Source organism: Diadema setosum, chromosome 2 (assembly GCF_964275005.1).
Source record: "Diadema setosum chromosome 2, eeDiaSeto1, whole genome shotgun sequence".
Lineage (NCBI taxonomy): Eukaryota > Metazoa > Echinodermata > Echinoidea > Diadematoida > Diadematidae > Diadema > Diadema setosum.
The window spans coordinates 978,913-1,000,602 of NC_092686.1; the positions used below are offsets into that span (position 1 = coordinate 978,913).

General features: G+C 38.6%; 1 protein-coding gene across 1 annotated transcript in view; it reads right to left on the bottom strand.

Moving 5' to 3' along the window:
- Positions 1 to 2,182: 2,182 nt before the first annotated feature.
- Positions 2,183 to 21,690, bottom strand: part of LOC140238633 (uncharacterized) — a 37,680-nt gene continuing 18,172 nt past the window's right edge. The window contains exons 10-23 of the mRNA XM_072318536.1: positions 21,540 to 21,628; positions 20,468 to 20,711; positions 19,796 to 19,905; positions 18,132 to 18,387; positions 16,957 to 17,045; positions 15,556 to 15,787; positions 14,884 to 14,929; positions 13,956 to 14,044; positions 12,791 to 13,028; positions 11,265 to 11,440; positions 10,357 to 10,679; positions 9,236 to 9,463; positions 7,611 to 7,754; positions 2,183 to 3,224 (exon numbers count right to left, since the gene is read on the bottom strand). Coding sequence (XP_072174637.1) covers positions 3,084 to 3,224; positions 7,611 to 7,754; positions 9,236 to 9,463; positions 10,357 to 10,679; positions 11,265 to 11,440; positions 12,791 to 13,028; positions 13,956 to 14,044; positions 14,884 to 14,929; positions 15,556 to 15,787; positions 16,957 to 17,045; positions 18,132 to 18,387; positions 19,796 to 19,905; positions 20,468 to 20,711; positions 21,540 to 21,628 — 2,405 coding nt within the window. The 3' untranslated portion in view covers positions 2,183 to 3,083. The remainder of the gene's footprint in view (positions 3,225 to 7,610; positions 7,755 to 9,235; positions 9,464 to 10,356; positions 10,680 to 11,264; positions 11,441 to 12,790; positions 13,029 to 13,955; positions 14,045 to 14,883; positions 14,930 to 15,555; positions 15,788 to 16,956; positions 17,046 to 18,131; positions 18,388 to 19,795; positions 19,906 to 20,467; positions 20,712 to 21,539; positions 21,629 to 21,690) is intronic.

A 21,690-nucleotide genomic window follows, 5' to 3' on the forward strand; every position in this document is an offset into this window, starting at 1 on the left:
ATGCAAATAAGTGCACAGCCTACATCAACTATTTCTGCCAAGGATTAATCTGGGCCTGAAGTCGCTCTCAAAATTGATGTAATTATTTCAGAATGAAATTCGATTTGTGGAAAATTGTGAAGTGATGACATCATCAGCTCATTCATTTGCATTTTCAAAACAACTGCTCGAGAACTGTTTTGCAAAAATGAATGAAACTTTATAATTTTATTACTTCGTTCATGTTTTTCAGTTTTTGATAAAATTTTCAGATGTGATTGTAAAATTTTACCCTCTTATCAGATTAAGTTTTACCCTTCTCTACATGTTCCAGCCATCTACATGTCACCCAATGAAGAAAACCTTCTGATTCCAATGTAATTCTAGACTGCTGGAGGTCACATGTTGTTACCTGAATTCAGCACTGCTCTGTAAACTAGACACTACCAATATCATTATGCAATATACTCCCCACCTCATCTTTGCTATGTGTACAACACAACAATGATATGCTAATGTTGCATAATCATATGCAGGGGCGGATCCAGGAATTCCGTAAAGAGGGGGCGTGTTTACAAAATTAAAGGGGGGGCGCACGCACCCCTCCCCCATTTTTTTCTTTTTATTTCTTTTGTTTCAACAAAAAATAAAGGGGGGGCGTGCGCCAGTTGCGGTCCTCCCTGGATCCGCCCCTGATATGAATATGCCTATCATAAAAAAAAAAAAAAATGAATTCTCTTGTCCAAATATATTCCATACAAATCAACTGCAGCTATGAAGTCTCCAATAAAAGGAGAGCGAATGGTTTTTGCAGTTAATGCTACAATTTCCATATCTTTTGATAATAATCCAAGTCAATTCTGCAAAATCCAAAGGCTAAAATTCAATACAACTCTGTGAAAGTAAAAACTGTAATCCTGCTTGTGTCATAATATGTGATCAAGATGGAGTCCCGCTTCACATCATAAAAAATATTCACATTTCATTCATCAACAAATGAAACAATTATTTTTGCGGTCCTGAATCAATGCATTTGATTTTGGTTTTCAGATAGATTCTTCCCAACTGAAATAAAACATAGTGCATTGACCATGTATATTGAATCTCTCCAAGCAATTCATTTCATGAAGCAGGATCCGCTAAGAAATGAATGATGGGACAGATTAGAAGGGGATTTCACATAAGCTTGATGAGTTTTTTGAAGTATAATTTCCCACGACAACACACCTCATGTGAAATTCAGAAATAAAAAAGAGGGAACTGTTTTGACTGCTTCTCCAACATCTACCAGGTAATGCAGCAAGTTTTGTCTTTTCAAAGAAAAGCAAAATTTACAAATAAATCTTGAGTGCTAAAACAATGACATACAGGTAACTTGTAAGTGGCAACATGACAAGTCTAAATCAGTTTTGACAAAGCATACATATCACATTCATCAAGAGGTATGTACAAGAAGACAAGATACATTCCTACATTCAATCAACCAGAACTTGATGGTGTCATTTTTTTTTTTTTTTTTTGCCTTCACTAAAATTAACACAGACACACACTGTACTGAATAGTCTACTTTAAAAAAACACCAGCTAGCACTGAGCATGTCAGTAGTAAAAAAACATAACAGAACACAAAACCAAAAATTGAACATATGTACTACTCTACACTAATTCAAACACAGACAGACGTGACAGAGTTATGAGGCAGCCAAATAGCTTAGCTTCAAAGTAATGTTTACATCAGCTCTTTACAAGCACAGATACCATTTTTTCCATATCTTTGAAGCATTATAGAAAGACAGTGGTAGGACCAAAGGGCATCTTAAGATTTTTTTTTTTCTCTAACTCACTCTGTTATAAGAATTTTCCAGCTGGTAAGCCAGCCGATATGATGGCATGTACCCTCACTCTAAGCTGCATTAAAAAAAAAAAAAAAAATTGTCATTAACCCGTTGAGGATGGACTGATTTTGCTACAACACGCATTTGCCATAGACACCTGCCAGAGTATACTCGGGACTCGTCCTCAACGGGTATTTTAAGAAAAAAAGAAAAAAAAAAAGGTCGGGCAGTAACTATCACCAATAACATAAGCAGTTCTGGTGGAATATTAACGCCCATTTACATCACACACCACTTCAAAGTCTCAAAATGGTTTTATGATAGGTGAAATCAGGAGGTAAACTATGACTGAGATTGTCTATGAACACCATTGATAGAGGCCTCATATGCCATGCACAGAGTGCCAGTACTGTATCGTGCTTTCTATGCCTTGTCATATCATGTCTGGACTAAGCTGGAGAGCTTTAGATCAATTACCCGTAGCTCAGGGACGTAACAGAGGACCACAACATCTTCAAATGGATGACCAATGAACTCAATTCTCTGATGGAGGGTCGTTTTCTCTTGAAGCGGACAAAAAACATTGATTTTCTAGTATAGGTTATGATTAGCATGTCTTCTTGTTTGGCACTTGCAAAAGTTTGAAAGGGGAGATATAAAACACTGATAATCTGATATCATCGATTAATTTTCTTATCCTCTCCTGTGGCACAAGCACAAGCTTGGCAGGTTGACCAGCAATAGTCAGCAAATGGCATCAACCAGCCACATTGAACCATACGCCTGGATGAATGAAACTCGTGGGTTCATCGTCGTATTGCACTCCAATGTGGCACTTGTTTGAAAGTTTGAACTACACAGTGAAGCAAAGCTCTTCTCTCTTTTAGTCCCACTCCATTCGTTGGTTTGCAAGCAAAGCCTTCATCCGTTGCAACCGCACAAAGATGTGGCATTCCTGAGTAAAGAAATAACGCTCAAAAGCTTACAGCAATGCAATTCACAGTGTGAACTCTCACAAAAACTGCATCTTTTTTGCAGCACAGGTCCTCTAGGGTGAGCAGAAACTAGACACCATGCTCTGCATTGGGGAATAGGAGACATCATCACATGTATGAGATACATTGGGTAAGCTGTATTCTGTCTCATACACTCTTTACAATGATCATCCTTTGCAAACAGCACTCTCGGGATCACTTCATGTCTTCCAGAGAACTCATTTTTCCTCACACCTCACTCCTGGGGAGAAGAGAAAGATTTCCCGCCAGCCACGCTACGATGCATACTGTTCGTAGAAGGCGATCTTCACCCTTTCGATGTGGTGGCACAGCTTGATGGCCGGTCCAAGTTTCAGCTCCATGCATTCCTGGACGGTGGGTAGGGTCAGCAGCAGCAGGGCTTGACCATCAATCTCCTGACCAAACAAACAAACACACAAACCCACACGATAACAAACATAAGACAAAAAATTTGTCAACATTGTCAGTGTTTATCTGTGCATTCATTTCTTTCTGTGTGGAGTCATATGGGTGGTAATAAACATTTGGATTTAAAGATAAAAATTTGTATCAAGTAAGTGATCCTGTACATGCATGATTTTTGTATTTTTTTAATATATTTTTTAGCATATCACCTGATGAACATGAGTTCAAACTATTTCTCTACAGAGATTTAAACATTTTAATTTGGGGTTTATAAAATCATCTCTCTCTGGTCTGCTCAGGTAGTCCCAATAATGCATATCTGTGTGAGCACAAAAGCCTTTAGCTCATAAAATAGGGTGCACTGTAAATATTTCAAATGGATAGCTCACTACGTTTGGGCAGATTTGAAAAGTGAAATCTTTATTGCTCAATTCCTCCAAGCTCGCTCTATATGATCAAATTTTCAGTGTGATCCCAAACTGCGTCAGACATATCATCAATACGTGTATCTCATTCAGGCAACTAAGTTATGCATCTCGCTACATCTTTCCCAAAAGGCTCTGAATAATTTGGCTTGTTCTCTGCCCACTCATTGCACCATGTTGCAAATCTGCACAGTGTGTATGACTATAACAACTTCTCAGATTACACGCTCTATGTGTTTTCTTGCTTTCTAATTTGTCAAAATTGCAATCATCATAATTAATGAAAAACAAAGAGAAATTAAGAAAAAGGAAACAAGACCAGTGTTCACTTATAAAGCATGGTAAAGTCCATGAATAAAGAAATCTCATTGTAAGATTAAGTGATGGCCTCAATGATATATCCCATGTGATATGTACTGTCATTTGTAAAGCATTACATGATGCATTTACCATCCGACTTAAGTAATTTATAAGAGAATAGACATCTATTCACTTGGAAATGCTAAAGATGGATAAACTTGCAGCCTGCATTTACTCACACCAATTACATGCTCCATTACTTTCATTCCGATCATAATTACTGGTAAAGATTCACTGTAATAAACAATAATGTTGAAATGTCATGACTTTACCATTTTCGTAACGACTGAAACTATATCAATTTGAGAGCTGTAATTTCAAAGGGTGAGTGAATAAGTAAAGCACTATCGTTACGAACAAATATGACAGAATTTGTATGGCTTCTGGACTACACTGACATTCAACATTCACATGCTTGAGGCCTTCACTTAAGGACAACCTTCATACCTGCTTCAGAAGCGTCAATACAGTTAAACTCGCCTAAGTCGACGTCGCATATGTCGAATAATCGCGTAAGTCGATGATTTTAAAAAGTCCCGATTTTTCCCCATTGACTTACGTGTATTAATTCACTCACAAGTCAAATTTTGTAAGTCGAATACTCGCCTAAGTCGATGAAATTCCAAGAACACTTTCACGGAAAAACCATTGAATTCACTGTGCCTAAGTCGAATAAGATTCTATTGTGTAATAAATCATTGTCATTTATTATTCATTATTTATTACTCATTATTATTTTGTTTGTCGGATGAGTTTGAGGTGACAAAAAAAAAAATGATCTAAAGTACGTACGTACGTACGTACAGCGACTGGGCTGTGTATTGCTCCACTCGCAGTAAGGCGTTCGTACAGTACACATGCGTTCATTTACATGTACAGTATTGAGCTTGCAGTGTAGCTTGGTATTTGCAGCGCTGTGCAGTGGAGTGGTACGGATGAAGCTGCTGAGTTTTCAAAGCGGAAAGTAGGGGGAAAGCTACGGGCACAGGTAAATCAGAATTGCACCTCTACACGCATTTCAAGCCACGGTATGGTAAACTGGAATCAATCACCACTCAAATGTCGTTCATATTCACTTCCCCAAGGTTTAACAAGGGTGTAAAGTAATCGGACCTGTGCCAATACTAATGCACTGTCTATACAAAGTTAGCCGGGGCCCTGCCGGGCGACCCATGCTGCGGCACACCGCTCCAGCTCTCGGCTTCAGAGTAGACAACATACATGTACATCATGTACGTGTGGTGTAACTGTAAGTCAATTTTTTTTTCCGACTTACGCACAAGTCGAAAATCGCCCAAGTCGATGTGTTTTGCTCAGTACCGAGAAGGGAGAACCCATATAGACCGGTACATACGTAAGCAAGAGGCCATACATATCAATAGTTATATTGCTTCAAATAAATCCCGTTTCTATTTTGGTGATTTGCAAACAACTATTTTGTGAAGTCTATGCAGCCCTCTCTTGTTACAAATTGATTAAGATTTCTAAAATGCAGACCCATTGTAATTAGACATAAAGAAAGTTGGCCATATTCCCAGTGCTTTCAGAGTATGGTTCATTCATCTTTCCTCACCAGTGGAAACATATTTTTTTTCCAAGCAAGCAAAGTTTAATCCAAAATTGGATTTTAAACTTGTTTATCACCAAACAACATGTGGCTATGATATCTTCTATACCCTATTCTACGATATAGAGATTTTATGTGAATTGTACAAATGGCAAACAAATAATCCAACCCAGTTTTACTTATGAATTTATTTCCACTGGAATCAGTTATGTAAGACCTGCTTTTCTGCAACATTGTAGCAATGTGATGCCGTGCAAATGTCAACCTTCTTTTGCAAAGGCATCATTCCATATCAAGGAAAACATGGGGACTAAAATGCCAAGGACATAAAAGTTTGGTGATTCAGATTGCAAATTTCTTGACGTATGTCATATGTCTATGGCTTCTGAAGATGACAAAGAGTATATGCCAGAAATAGGAACTGCTGTAAAATGCAAAAAAAAAAAAAAAAATTGTGGCAACTGATTGATGAAGTGCCCTTCATTGATGCCAAAGAATGGAAAAATACAAATCTACTTCTACGTAACATCGTCTCATCTCACCCCATCTGCATGAAAGGAGACTGAAATGAGATAAGATTCTGGGATGAAGCTTTTTCTTGCCCACAGGCACAGAACATTCATGAAAATTAAAAAGAAATCTATCATGTCATCACACATATGCTTACTCCTATGCATACCCTTTGAATTAAAGCAAACCAAAATTGAATAAATGGCTGTAAGCACACAACCATGGGACAAAGAACTTTTACGCATTGGGGATAAAATGCCTTATTCCACTGCCTCATGCACTCATGGTTGGTTCAAACTTTTCAATCACACTGAAGAGTTAAAGGTACTAGCCCACATTTGCAAACCCACGAAAATCAAAACTGCATAAAACAGGTCCAATATGACTTCAAGTACAAGTTATAACAGTAACATACCTCACCTGTTGTTCTTTGTCTATACCATTCAATAAAAGAGAGAAAATCATCGTTTTAAAATCAATTTTCAAACCGGGTCAACCCGACCCAAAATCGAATTACGAGCGCGGGCTAGCTACGTACTAACTGCGACCAGCCCCAGCGTGCAGCATTGGGGCTGTGCCATTTTCGCATTCAGATCGAGGAGTTGTACAAAACGGGTGCCGTTTCGGCGCTATATTTCCTTAATTTTTCAACAAAAAACTACTAGGAATACTTACATGGGTCGATTAAACCTAAATGATTAATTTCGGCGACTGTTTGATGCATTTCAGTGCTTATGATGCAGAAAATGTTGCCTAAACGCGAATATCTTCAGCTCACCGATGCTCACTGAAACTCACAATCACTTGCACAGGCGCACAGCATGCATGCAGTGCAGTGCATTGAGAGCATGTGTAATGCGTACTAATGGATATAGCAGCAAGTCTCTCCACTGTTGCACTAGGGCAGGCCGCTTATTACTCCTAAAAAAAATGTAGAAAATTTTGCAGTTTCTAGATAAATGGGTGAGAAAAACCAAATCGAAAAGGTAATGTATTAATTGTCATTGTGTTTATGATAGAAATTTAGCCGTGCTTTATTTGTGAAGTCGCCGTGAATGTGGCAGTGATTTTTGCTCCCGCTCAGCTGCGAGGTAGCCGCCAGGACCAGGGCTAGCTACTAGTACGTACATGTAACTTACACATGTATCGCATGCAAGTAGTACGTATGTGGACCGGAGCTAGCGAGCGTTATACGCATGCATACGGTGCATTTTCATTTATTTTTGTGAAAGTAATGGACTAATTGGAACGAAATTTTGCACAGGTGTTACTGCAATCATACCCAAACTCCATGCCAACTATGAGACCAATTGCTGCAGGTTTACAAATGTGGGCTAGTACCTTTAAGAGAATGCATGTACTGTGAACAAATGACTTGAACAAAGTTTGCCTAGTTTCCAACAAAGTGTACTGTCAAAACCACCATTTAATCTGCATGTCAAGTCTGTGAGGGGGCAGAGCCTTGGGGGGGGGGGGGGGGGAGGAGTCTGTCTGAGAGGGGGGCAGAATCTTACCTGCTCTTTGAAGATTTTGGCAAGAGGGGCGCAGTCAGTCTTCTTGATGAACTTGACCACTTTGTCTACACTCCAATGCAGTGGGTTGCTGTCAAGGTGAAGGGTGTTTTCGCTCTCATTTGGTCGCTGAATAACGCCAGCATTCTGTAGAAATTTCAATTTACAAAATAGTCACTAGATTATTACAGGGTAAAAGTAAATAATTTGCAGGACTACATCTATCCACTTTTGCTACGAACACTGTTCCAACAAATGCAGCTAAGGAGAACTAGTTTGAAACACACAAACATATTAAGCAAAAGGAGTCAACTAACAAGACTATGGCAGTCTCATGAAAGAGTGAAATAGTAGCAGCAAGGAAGTTTCACACTTGAGCCTCTTAGTTGAAATATTATTTTGGCAGGCAGGAAGAACAATGAAGGCAAGCAAGTTTTCATAATTTCTGCTAAATCTTACTTGAATGTGGTAGTTCACATCAAAACAGTGGGTGTCAAATTTCTTGCAAGAACATAAGATCTTAAGGGGGTAGGTACCTTGACACTGGCAAAAATTAGAATACAAACATAGAATAGTGTGGGAAAGGGTTGTATGCTTCTTTGTATACCTGGTTTGTACTTTTGTCACTCTCAAATCAAATGTTCAGACCAAAGATAATGAAGAGTTTGATAGCAAAATGAGTTGACTCCACTCTCCTTAATTTGAGAAATTTGCAATTAAAGCTGCTAGAAGACAAGAAAATATGGAATATCTATTATCATAACATCAAGAATATCCCTCGTTTATAGCAAGCGAGGAATCAATGTAAAGTTTTATTTTGCTCCGTCTGATGACTGACTTACATTTAATTGTTTAGAAATGGTTCTTAACCCATTTTGCAATAAAGCTCATCATCATGGAGGCGCTGTGGCATAGTGGATAAGACTCCCGACTCTCATTCGGAGGATCCGAGTTCGAATCCTGCCCAGTGCTTACGTCCTTGGACAAAATGTTTTAACCCACTATGTCCCTCAACCCAGGTGTATAAATGGGTACCTGGCGACACTAGGGTAATAACAATGGCACAGCCATCTGGTAGGCTACCCTGGGTAAATAAGACATCATCATCATCATCATCATCACCATCATCACCATCATCACCATCATCACCATCACCACCATCACCACCATCATCATCAGCATCACCACCATCATCATCAGCATCACCACCATCATCATCATCATCACCATCATCATCACCATCATCATCGTCATCATCATCATCAGCATCATCATCACCATCACCACCATCATCACCATCATCACCATCACCACCATCATCATCATCATCATCAGCAGCATCATCATCAGCATTATCAGCATCACCATCATCATCATCACCATCAGCATCATCGTCATCATCATCATCATCAGCATCATCACCATCACCACCATCATCATCAGCATCACCACCATCACCACCATTATCATCATCACTACCATCATCATCATCATCATCATCATCATCACCATCATCATCACCATCATCATCGTCATCATCATCATCATCATCACCATCATCATCACCATCATCATCGTCATCATCATCATCATCATAATCATCATTTGTGAAGAGGAGAGGGACTCACAGGCTTTTTGTCTTTGGTATGTTTGTGCTTGTGGCGCTCCTGCTCCTGTTGCTGCTGTTTCTGCCGTTTCTGGTGCTGCTCCATCAGCAGCCGTTCCTGCTCCTCTTGTCTCTGACGCTCTTCTTCCTTCTTCTGGGCCCGGGAGGACGTCAGGCGGGCAGCAAACGTCTTCATCTTGGTGCCTCGCTCTCGGTGGGGGAGCACCAGCTTGGGGGCACTGTGCTGAAGCTGTGGGAGAGGGATAATGAGAAAGACAGGAGACAGGAGATAGATAGATAGATAGACAGATAGATAGATAGATGGATGGATAGAGAGTTAGATAGAGAGATAGATATATAGATAGAAAGATATGGATAGACAGATAGATAGAGAGATGGATAGACAGAGATATATATAGAAAGATGGATAGAAATAGATAAATAGATGAATAGATATAGATAGATAGATAGAAAGATCGATAGAAATAGATGAATAGATATAGATAGAAAGATCGATAGAAATAGATAAATAGATATAGATAGATAGAGAGACAGATAGATAGACAGATAGATAGAGAGAGAGAAAGATGGGTAGAGACAGATAGAGGTATATATAGAGAGATAGATAGGTGGAGATAGATAAAAATAGAGACAGACAGATTGGTGGATAGATAGATAGATAGATAGAGAGATATTGCAATGAGTAAAGTCAGTTTCTTGTGTTATAACATTTGTTATTAAAATCCCCATTTTGTAAATTTGTCTATATCAAATCAATACTGACTGAAACTAAAAAAGATATAGGGGCATATAACTCCTAAACATGTTTGTTTCACTCAAGGAAATAACGACAGGCGAGGAGCTTGTGATACAATACAGTGACCAATGAATTTCCCAGTGGGTGGTTGTCTGTTCCTGTAGTTTATTCCCGGAGTCTTAGAACATTCTTGAAATCTATGATTCCTGGTACACTGAAATCCTTCTGATAAAACTTTACATACAAGTTTCAACAGGGATGTGTGTTCAATCAGTTCAAAGACACTCCTCATGTGTTTATTTCTTTGTGAATAAGAATTCATCAATAATACTATTATAAGTTTCATTTTAGTCAAGAATGTAACGGATATCAGTATAGCAACTGACCTTTGTTCTTTTGGCCGAGTCCAGCAAGGCCTTGGCCACACTGACCAATGGTTTCTTGGCTGAATGCATCACCTCTCTCCTCCTAGCCTCAGCCTCGGGACCCCCACCACCAGCAACCCCTTCACCCCTGGGTGTGGCTGGGTCACCCCTGCCTTGCTCTGGAGACTCCGTCTTTAGGTTGTGCTTCTTGCGGTGGATGAAGAGCTGCCGGCGCTTCTTGCGCTTTCGTCCCGGGCCTCCCTTCTTCTCGGCCGTCTTTGCTGGCTTGCAGCCTGGAGGTCTGCCGATACGTACCATCTTGTGTTTCCTGCCATAGGCTTGGACTGAAAGAAGTGGCGGTCATGTCAAAAATACATCTCAGTTTCTAATAGAGCTTACTTGTCAAAAAACAATAGCACTCGGTTTCACCAAGAAACACACATGATGAGCTGAACAGTTGTTAGTTTTGATATTGATAGATCGTCCTATGTTTTAAGATGTAGGTACATAAGGCAAAGATGAAAATAAACAGCAGATAGTTATACCAAGATAACTACAGCAGTGCAGCAGACATACTGTACTATACATATACTATACATACTAGTAAGCTGTTATTTTTTGTGAATTTCGCAAATCACTGTTGGACCGCGAATTTAACAACACATGAAAATATTGCCATGCGCTAGGGTAATAGTGCATTTACAATGTAGCCTGTGTCAATTTGTGAAAGCAACATCTCGCAAAAATGTCACGAAAATTCACGAAAATAACAGCTTATACAGTACCACACTCTGCATTGCACAAATAGGCTGCAATAAGATAAGAAATACTATATAGGGGGCTATGAAAATGACTGACATGTATGTGGAGCAGGGTGTGGTATGATTGGAGTTGGATAAAAAGGTTATGATATGTAGAGCTGAACTCACTGTACTTGCTCTTAGTCAGGTTAAAGCACTGTTCAGGGCAGGTGTCAGTGACCTGGTTGAGGGAGACCAGGTTGGGACAGCACTCCAGGTTCAGACAGGTGCTGCGAAGAAAACCTGGCACCTCACTGGCCGTCTTACACAGCTCTATCATGGCATGGTAGCTTTTGCCCTTGTACCTGCACAATGGAGTCATTTTCAGATAGTTCAGTTAAACTCAGTGAGAATATAAAAGAAGTTATTTCATGCTAGCACAGAAGATCAGATTTCTAAAAATCCCCAACATATCTGTCCATAAGTCATTCAAGCCATGTGGATAAAGTGGCCATAGTACCTCATGCAAAGTATTTTCATTTGTGTGATATTAAATTGACCAAAATATGATTATTATATCAAAGCACATTGGAATATTCCACACACACACAAATCAATAATGACAAGCTTTTACAACCCACAATGCAAACTTGCTCACCTATTCTTCATCTTCTGATATACACAGTACTAAGACACATGCTGACTGTATAACCCCCTAGGAGAGGTGTCAAGCCTGTCAACTGTGACTGTTTCCAGAATTTTTTCTTTGTAATTCACCCCCATTCTCCCCATCACAAAGTTCTACAATTCCATGCCATAAATAACTCACTCAACTTCTGCAAAATATGGCGATATAGGTTAATTGATTCATCACCCTATGACTGAAAGAGCAATTGAGGACTGGGAGAAATTAACAAAAACAGCACAACTCTTATAAACAAAAACAGCAACTATATACCATCATATTTCATCACATTCTTTCTCTCCCTCGAAAACAGTGTACAAACTATGTATCTATGAAGTACAATCTTCATATTTATCCAGTTATCTATCCATATTTCTATTACGAGTATGTTAACTGCTCAATTTTCATCAATCCGAGAAACCATCAAAGCAGAGTCTATCTGAAAACCAAATCTAGCTGTCGAAACTGATTGACAAATTGCCCCACATCAACATAGATAAGCACTGAATTGATCAGTGTTTTAGTAGTAGCCACGATAAACAATCATGGGCATAAATACTCAACAGGATTCGAACCTACGACCTCCTGATCACTGGACAGGTGTCATTTCCACTAGACCACCGAGCTTGCGCTCGACAGCAAGTTTCAATCAGTTGCAGTGAAAACATCTCAATGGAAGAATTTCATGAATTTGAATGATTACACAGTACCCGCTGCATGCTATAGGGATTAGAACCAACACTTGCTGTCAGGCGAAAGCTCGGTGGTCTAGTGGAGATGATGCCTGTCCGGAGATCAGGAGGTCCTAGGTTTGAATCCTGCTCGAGTATGTACACTCATGATTTTTTTGTCATGGCTACTACTAAAACACTGATCAATTCAGTGCTTATCTATGTCAATGTAGGGCAATTTGTCAATCAGTTGCAATTAAAACATCTTGACGGAAGAATTTCATGCATTTGGAAAAAATCTAGCTGTCTACGATTATTTCTGCCTAACGCTAGAGTGACAAGAGTTGGTTTGCACTAACTTTGCCTTCATGACGTGTAGGGAGCCATTCATCCCTGCTGTCTCCTCATTCTCAACCTGGAGCTCTCGCAACACCCTGGGAGGCTTGTAGGCCGCATTGATGAGCATGTGGAGCACCTCTCGGAGCACCAGGGGTACCATACCGGGCCCCACTGACTTGGGCAGCTCAGCGATGCGACCCTTGTTCAGGTACGGGCCTGAGAAACACTTGTGGTTGTAGTACACCTTGTCGATCCAGTCTGGTGAGCGTATAAGGCAAACGAGAATGAATGAAGATTTAAATGTGGAACAGATGCTTAGGATGAGGTTATTATCATTGACAAAATCTGTTGCTTGAAAAAAAAGGCTTAGCTACAAGCAGTCATGAATTGAAATCACAGAGATTTGAAAACTTAAGAAGACATGATGGAGATAAAGCACTACAGTCACAGACAGAATTTGAATTGTTCTGCACCAGAAGACATTGGGATCTACCATTTAAAAGGTTCGTCATTCATGACAAACTTGTTTTAGATACCGCAGAGAAATTTTGGTGTCATTTCAAATCATTGAACTGTCTACAAGTTCTCATACAAACTTACCCAAAAACTACGCCTGCAGGAATCGCTAATATCCTTTTTGTTTAAAAATCTTGCCTAAATTCTCTTTAAATATTAATATATATATTAATATATATATTTAAAAACTAAATGCTTCTTATCAAATTATCTCAGTCTTCAAAATGTAGCTCAACTCTTTCCTTTTAAAGACCTTAATACTTAATAAAAATCTATATTTTCAGTTTGTAAAACTAATGGGAGTTTGACTTCCTCCCCTCATTAACTTGCATGTGTGAATGCAACCACGATATGAAAACATATAAAACCTTCAACTCCAGATCTTTCTTACTTTCGATATCATTCTACTCAAACTGTTGCCGTTCTATTTGACCTTTTTTCTTTTATTGAAAATAACTTGAAACATGGGGTAGACTTTCTCTTTGATATTCTTTGCCAAGGAAGCATATTACTTCTTTTCTGGATTCTTGAGCCAGTGCTAGTACAGCCCAGCATCCTTGAGTATACAGAGCAAATATCAAACGACAAAAAGCTGTACTGAATCTAAGTTCAGTCAGTACTTCCTGGACATCATACACTGTAAGTTTATCATTTAATGATCCTCCATACCTTCCTCAGCTCCATCCTCGTCTCTGGCAGCTTCTCTCACCTCACGAACTCTGTGGTAGAGGTCGCGACCTGGGCTCATGGGGGTCAACCTACAAAGACATAGTCACAGCAAATGTGATAGTTGTGTAAACTGCTGTGGTTTGATTGGGGTGGCCTTACAAAAATTGGGTCTTTGCCAGGTATAATATCACTGTAAAATAAAACCTTGCTACAGCACATGATCACATTCTGTGCATGCCTTTTAAATCAAAGTCTGGTATTATTTGCAATATGCTTTCTTTTCCCTTTTTTTTTGAGACTGCATATTTTTGGCTCTCCCAATTTGCTAGCAGAAGAAGCACTTCCAAATTCATAATCTTTCCTGATATTGGTATTCAGTGCCAGATTATTAAGCAGCTTACAAACTACTGGAGAATGATACTATAGGTATCTCATGACTTTTGTCTGCATTTCATGCCTTATCTAATTCAGGTTATTGTTGCATTCCTACAACCTTCATGAACTTCCTTGCTACACCATATACCTTCACTGACTTCCAACACAAATCTGATGGGTCCATATCCTATCAATTGCTCAAGACATTTAGGACAGACAAACTACTCCATTACATTCTTCTGGCATTCTTGCTACAGACATACTTATTTCTGTTGTACTGAATATGTCTGTGAGAGAACCAAAGGTTATGTGTTATAGCTCCCCAGAGAAATGCTCACAAATGTGACACAAACACAACATCATTACAATTCCTTTTTATCTTTCACTGCAAAAAGCATACATAACTGTATCAACCATAATCATGTAAAAATAACTTATAAAATTGAAGAATTTTCAAGGGTCTTAGACAATTTGTCTTTGTCGTCATATTACTTTCTGATGAACAGTAAAACAAATATACAGACAAAAAAATAGACCACAAAGCCACACCCACCTCATTTTTTCTGGCCACACAATAGCCACTCTCTTTGTCTTTCGTGCTGCAGAAATAAATACACACATATGACAACTTACTGACTGTAGTAAAAACAGATAACACATCACTAGATCTTCATCAAAGTTTTCATATAAAGATCCTTCTTTTTAAGATATGCTCATTAAATAAATGTTTTGCTCATTTATTTGTGTTTCTAAGGAGGTTCGCTTTCAGCACACCAGGTTTACTGTCAGGAAATATTGCATGCATTTATCCTTGTGAAGCAAGCAGGCAGTGGCTAACATCTTGTCGTATAGTTTGGACACAAAATCTTGAAACTTCAAACATTTATATTTTGTTCAAATGCAATTATGCCCAAGTCTCAAATCTTAACTTCTAACTATCAAATCATCAAATCTTAACTTCTAACTATCAAATCATCATTTTGAAGTTAATCAGCCAAGAATTATTTTGCTTGACATTTTTATAGCAGAAAAAATAAAAAATTCATCAGTTTCATCCATGGAAAAATGTGAAATTATGACATCATCAAATCAACTGTTCAAGAACTGTTTGGCAAAAATTAGCGAAACTTCAAAATGTAATAACATCCCTAATTTCTCATCCAACTTTGATCACATTCATATTGTTGTGCTATTGTTGCTGTGCTGACAACAAACCCTGACTCACCCAGCAGCTTCTTTGGTGTGCGCAGGTGATGGCCACTGCTCTCGCACCAACCCACTGGGAAGATATCCGTGGACTCCACGTCGACGATGTGGTTGGGCAATTTGCTGCCATCGAAGTGCAGCCACATGTGGCGGCCAGCAATCTTGGTCACTGTCGCTGGACACACCTGGTTGGCATTGAAGGGGTTAACGGCCTCCAGCTTCATCCCATGCTGAAAGTCATGTTCAGTATTCTGTGGACAATCACAAGCACAAAGGAAATTTTCCGTCACAATTTTTTTTTTTTTTTTAATATAGCTGTGTCATGTAACAACATACAAGTAATAACTAATCTCTCTACTTCCAAACTATACTCTCCTTGCAAGAAAGAAGTATTTCAGAAGCATCAATAGGTAACATCCAAACATATGATATGATTGGGGATGTCATACACATAAAAGTGCAAAGTTTCTCTTTCATGTCACAACTATCAGATATTCAAATTACTTTGTATTCATTGCAACTGATTTGACAAATTGCCCTGACAGGCATGAGACATGAGGCATGGCTGATTCAAAGTTTCACAATTCTGGTCAGGGCATCATCTAGGATGATGTGAAGCAAATTCATCACGACTAAACAAAATAAAACCAAATAGATAGATAGATAGATAGATAGATAGATAGATAGATAGATAGATAGAAACATAAATAGATACATAAATAGATAAATAGATATATAGAAAGATAGATAGAAACATAGATAGATAGATAGATAGATAGATAGATAGATAGATAGAAACATAGATAGATAGACACATAAATAGATAAATAGATATATATATGAAGAGTTTGTTTGCAAAAACCGATAAGTCCATTTTTGAAGATTTTGAAGTACGGTCTCTGTTATAAAGTACAAAATAATACCTTTTAAATGATATATTAGTCAATACATATAAAGGTATATTTTTGAAGTTATGGTCAAAAGAAGCAAAAATTTTCTTATTATTCTCTTTATTTTTCTTGACCTTTAATCGCAAATATCTCCATTTGACAGATATGGATTTATCGGTTTTTGCAAACAAACTCTTCATATATATATATATATATATATATATATATATATATATATATATATATATATATAATATATATATATATATAGATAGATAGATAGATAGATAGACAGATGTATAGAAAGGTAGATAGATAGGTAGATCAGTAGATAGATAGATATGTAGATAGGCAGATAGATAGGGAACTGGATTGATAGATGAAAGTAAAAATGCAGGAGGGATGGAAAGATAGATAGCTAGACATTAAGACAAGGAAAGACAAACAGAAGTACAGCACAACATTAGCAGCCTTTATTCAGACTGAATAACACCAAAGTTTTCATCACAAATGACAATCTGTACACTTACTAATTTAAAGAGGGCTCTGTGGGCAGGTTTTCCTTTCACGTGTCGCAAGTAGCCATTCCAGTCAAAGTGGTTTCCTTGCTGTAGGTAACCTGTAAAACACATCCAGTAAGAGTGCAGGAATAATTTATGTCTCATGTGAGAGGTCAGGTGTATTCTATTTCTATTTAGCACAGAGAGACAGGACTGCCATCCTGGGGTACATTTCATGACAGTCTAACAAGATACTTTTTGCTCATAAGACACACTTATGAATGAGTTCATGAAATGGATTTTACTTCTCTTTGAAAGTCGTACATAGATACATATGAGCGACTTTGGTCATTCTGAGATTTATGTAAAGACTTTTATGTGATGACTCCATGAAACGGACCCCTGGTTCCTGTCACACCACAGGACAGCACTATTCAGTGGGATCTCTGTAACAAATAAGAATGCAGCCAAGCCTCTGACCATATGAGCACTGCATACACCAAGAATCCTAGCATAGTTAGAGATGAGATTCATAGTCCATAAATTAACTCTATAACAGCTTATAAGCAGAGCTATTTCAATTCAACTGAATTCAGTTTTATCTATTTCAATCACCAAAAGTAATACATAAAGTATGCATCTGTTTCCATAGCATCAGTGTGTTATCAGTTGAGAATTTCATCTTGATGGTTTGAATGTTGATATTACAGGTTGCTATTTTAGAGAGAAATTTGTGAGACTTATATGGGTCAAAAATGCTAAACATTTGGACTGCAAGCAAAAATCAACAAAATGTCACGCCACTCCATTTCATTACTATCTGTTTCAGGGAATTTTTGTCATCAAGTTTTGTTTGTTGCTGTTTTTTCTTTTTCTTTTTTTTTGTTGTTTTTTTTAAACTGGTGTCTCTTGCATGTAAGTCTTTAGTTTCATACAAGTGGTTTCACTTAACATTATCAAAAGAAAAAAGAATTCCACGAGGAAAGATTTGGATAATTTGCAATGAGGCAGTGAATGTCAACCTCTATTCCCACATTCTCATTTACAAATATTGTGCATTTGCAGTAACTCATCAGCTTGTTAGACCAATAATCCTTTCAGAGTTACAGATAATCACCACAGCGTACGATTACCATGAAGTGAGTAGCCTACAAATCTCAAAGCCAGCAACATTGTGAGGGTGCAAGTGTTTACATTATTCATACCTTTTGGTGGCGTTACTGCCACTCCGTTTTGGTGAGCCCAGCCAACAGGGAAGATTCCGCCAGACATGCCATGACAGGTCACCCTAATCTCCTCCCTCTCTGCTTCAGGTCGGAGGTCGTCTATCGTGACCCGGAAGAAGTAGACATTGAAGACGTCGGTCACAGTGGCTGGACAGATTTGTGACGGTGCCTTCGGGTTGACCGCTTCCAGACGCATGCCGGCCAAGAACTTGTGGACATTAATTTTATTGTGCTCCTGCAAGTCAAAAAAGTGAAAAATGAAATGACAGTAGCATTGCTTCAGTAACAATATGAAGATTCTGAAACTTCCCCATAAATTGACCTAATTGATAACCTGTTCTGTATCAACATGGACGGCTTGCACTGCACAGCGACTGCTTTTACACTTCTATTTCTATATTATCACCTCATGGGAAATGGATAAGGTCAACAATGGAAGTGCTATAACATGAGCCACAGACCAACACAGATTTCTACAGGGCATGCTGGGATAGAGTTCATTAGATGTATGTAAGCTCCATGATGACTCAATGGCTAAACTACTGACTGTCACATTGGTATACTCCATCACAGTCCATTTCCTTTGAAGACTACATTAGACTACTAAGTGTCCTCAGTATGGAAAATTAACACTGTGATATACAGAAGTGTGATTCATGCTTTTATTCCTTAATAATGGCACAGTATTAAATCAAGAAAATACTGAACAGTCTTTCTGTGCAATCACTACGGTCTCACTAGACATAATAGACAATATGCAGTACTAGAACATTAGTAAAGAAAATGAAATGAAATTACAAATTCATCAAAATGAAAAATAGACATCTGTCACAGATGCAGAATAACAGCTGCCACATATCTGGTCATGTAACACATGAACAACACATCAGCCTTGAGATGGCAAAACAGCGTATCTACATCCAACAACAATTCCAGTAAATTGAATTTGAAGTTTTGCAATCCTACAACTCTCTTTTTCTGTTTTTGTTAAACACTTCATATCTTACCCTAGAAGGACCAACAGTATCAGTAATAAAGTAAATGCAAATTGATTTCACTAGACCCATTTAGAATAATTTGCATTTAATAAAAACATACATTGTTTTGCCGTCGTAACATTACCACGCTATTGCCATTGTTACGGCAAAACAACGTAAGTCTCAATCACTGGCGAGGGTATGATGTCCAACAACGTAAATATGCGCTCAGTGCTGCAGCTGCGCACGGCACACAGCCTATTACTGTGTAAACATGTAGATGGCAAAAAAACGTATTGCATGTAAATATGCTGTTTCGCCAAGCCCATGCCTGACGTGTGTTGAGCAGGAGCAAGCGTATTGCCGCTTACGTTGTTTTGCCAACAAGGTCTGAACAATTCCCAGTGGGAGGGAGCGTCATATCTCAGGAACGGAATGGGTTCCGATTTCAAAATTTGGTCAGAAATTAGATTATACTAAAAAAAAGCTGAGATATGTGACAAAGTCAATTTTCATGAATTTTCGACATACATTATTTTGTCATCTCACGTCCGACATTACATTTTAGAATTGGGGGAAAGGGAGGCAGAGAGTAAGCAGTGCAGGGTTGGAGGGAATTCCAGTAAGAAAGGTGCAGCAGACTGAGACGGGGGCGAGGTATCTTACCTTGAAGAGTTCTGGTGGTAGACTCGGATCCATCCCAGCTTTAGTGAGAGCAGCTTTGTACAGTGACTGGTAGTTACCTGCATTGCACTGGGGGTTCTGGTCCTTCACAACTAGCAGTCATGAATAGTGAAAGTCACACAGTAACAGTTGAACATCATCTCATATAAGTGGGAGTCACAATGTAATGAATATTGCTTAATTTGCTTGAAACTTTCAATAATTTCATGCTCTTCTTATTACCATTATTGCCTGAATTACCTGAATGATTTATGATGATGCCCAGTAAGTCAAAGACTTGTAGAGGGCCATTCAAAGGATCCAATCCTGAGCCCGAGGAATTCCATGTGATGAATCCACAGGGTGGTCAATTTATGCAATCTGGATTAAATTTATCATGCTTCTGTTTCCAGTGATCACTGAGTTTAGTCTTAAAGGCGTTAACTAATTATGCATTATGATTTGCTTTACATAGTATCCTCTAAAGATTTCTGAAGAAAGAATGAATGCTGATATGCCAGCATATTCATATTGTACGGCCAAACTTAATATTCAATTCATGCTCGCTTATGAATAATTCTCATCACGGATACTACACCAAATAGATCAGTCTTCAACAACAGACATCATGCAGCAGCCTAGGCTGTGTGGGTTTATTCATGAAGAAGGGCTTACTTTTAGGGGGTCCAATGGCCACCTTTCTGTCCTTAGCCCAGCCCAGCGGGTGGACCCGCCAGGATTGATAGAAGAGCCAGAAGTCTTGGTCCTCGTGGGTGTAGCCCAGGTAACGCAGCTTGAGCCGGCCCCCACAGTTCTCCATGATGGTGCAGATCCAGGCCTGAAGAGGGCAGCGTTCATCAATGACGTCCACCTGTAAGCCCCTCTTGAGGCCCATGACTGGGTAGAGGCTGGTTGGAGCCTGTTAATCAATCACAGATTTTTGAAATCAACCACAGGTTGGAAAGAAGAATCAGATACACTGCTCGGGAATTATGATACAATTTCCCATGCCCAGAAAAATCTTCCATTACTGTAACATACAGTATTTTTGCGGCATGAAATTTTCGCTAATTGGAGCCGACGGCCTTTTTCGCGGCATGAAATTTTCACAAGTTGCCTCTAACATTCAATGCGTATAGTGTAGACAAGAACTTTCACATGGATTTAAAATTTGGGAATCTTGGCTCTCGCGAAATTAAAATGCACGCAAACATTCCTTGTTCTACAGAAGTTACGTGTTTTGTCATGACACCTGCTTCTCACAATTTAAAATTCTATTAGTGGAAAAATGAGCACAGAAAATGGGATTCCAACTTTCAAATATTGTATGCGAGACTTCTAAAGACTGCTTCAAAAACTAGAAAACTAGAAAGAGAAGGATGGAGCACTTAACCAAAGTATTTCTATTGGAGCAGAATATCTCTCCAGCAAAAAGTGTCACACATAATTGTATGTAACACAATTTGACAGCAGTAAACTAGAGAGCAATGACATGTTCCCTGTAATATCGAGAGTAAAATCTAAACATACAGAAAAAGTATGGTTCATATGGTAAACTTTTAATTCAAAAAAAAAAGACATGTGGTAAAAGTTTCATTAAAGGAAAGACATTAAATATGTTTTGGAATTACAAATTTCCGATATTTTTATTGAAATTGCACTTCTAAAACAAAATGGAATGAAACTACTTATCTGACTAACTAACATAAGCTTCTTAATTGAGTATAAAGGAAAGAATTGACCTTACCTCTCTCAGGATCTGCTCAGGAATTGTTTTTGTTCCTGTGAGTGTCTGGATCAGGAATTCTTGCCAGTTGACAGGTTTTTGAATGAGGGCTGGAAAGAAAAACATGGACACAACTTTAACAAATGCCTTCATGAGTGTACACATTATTGGT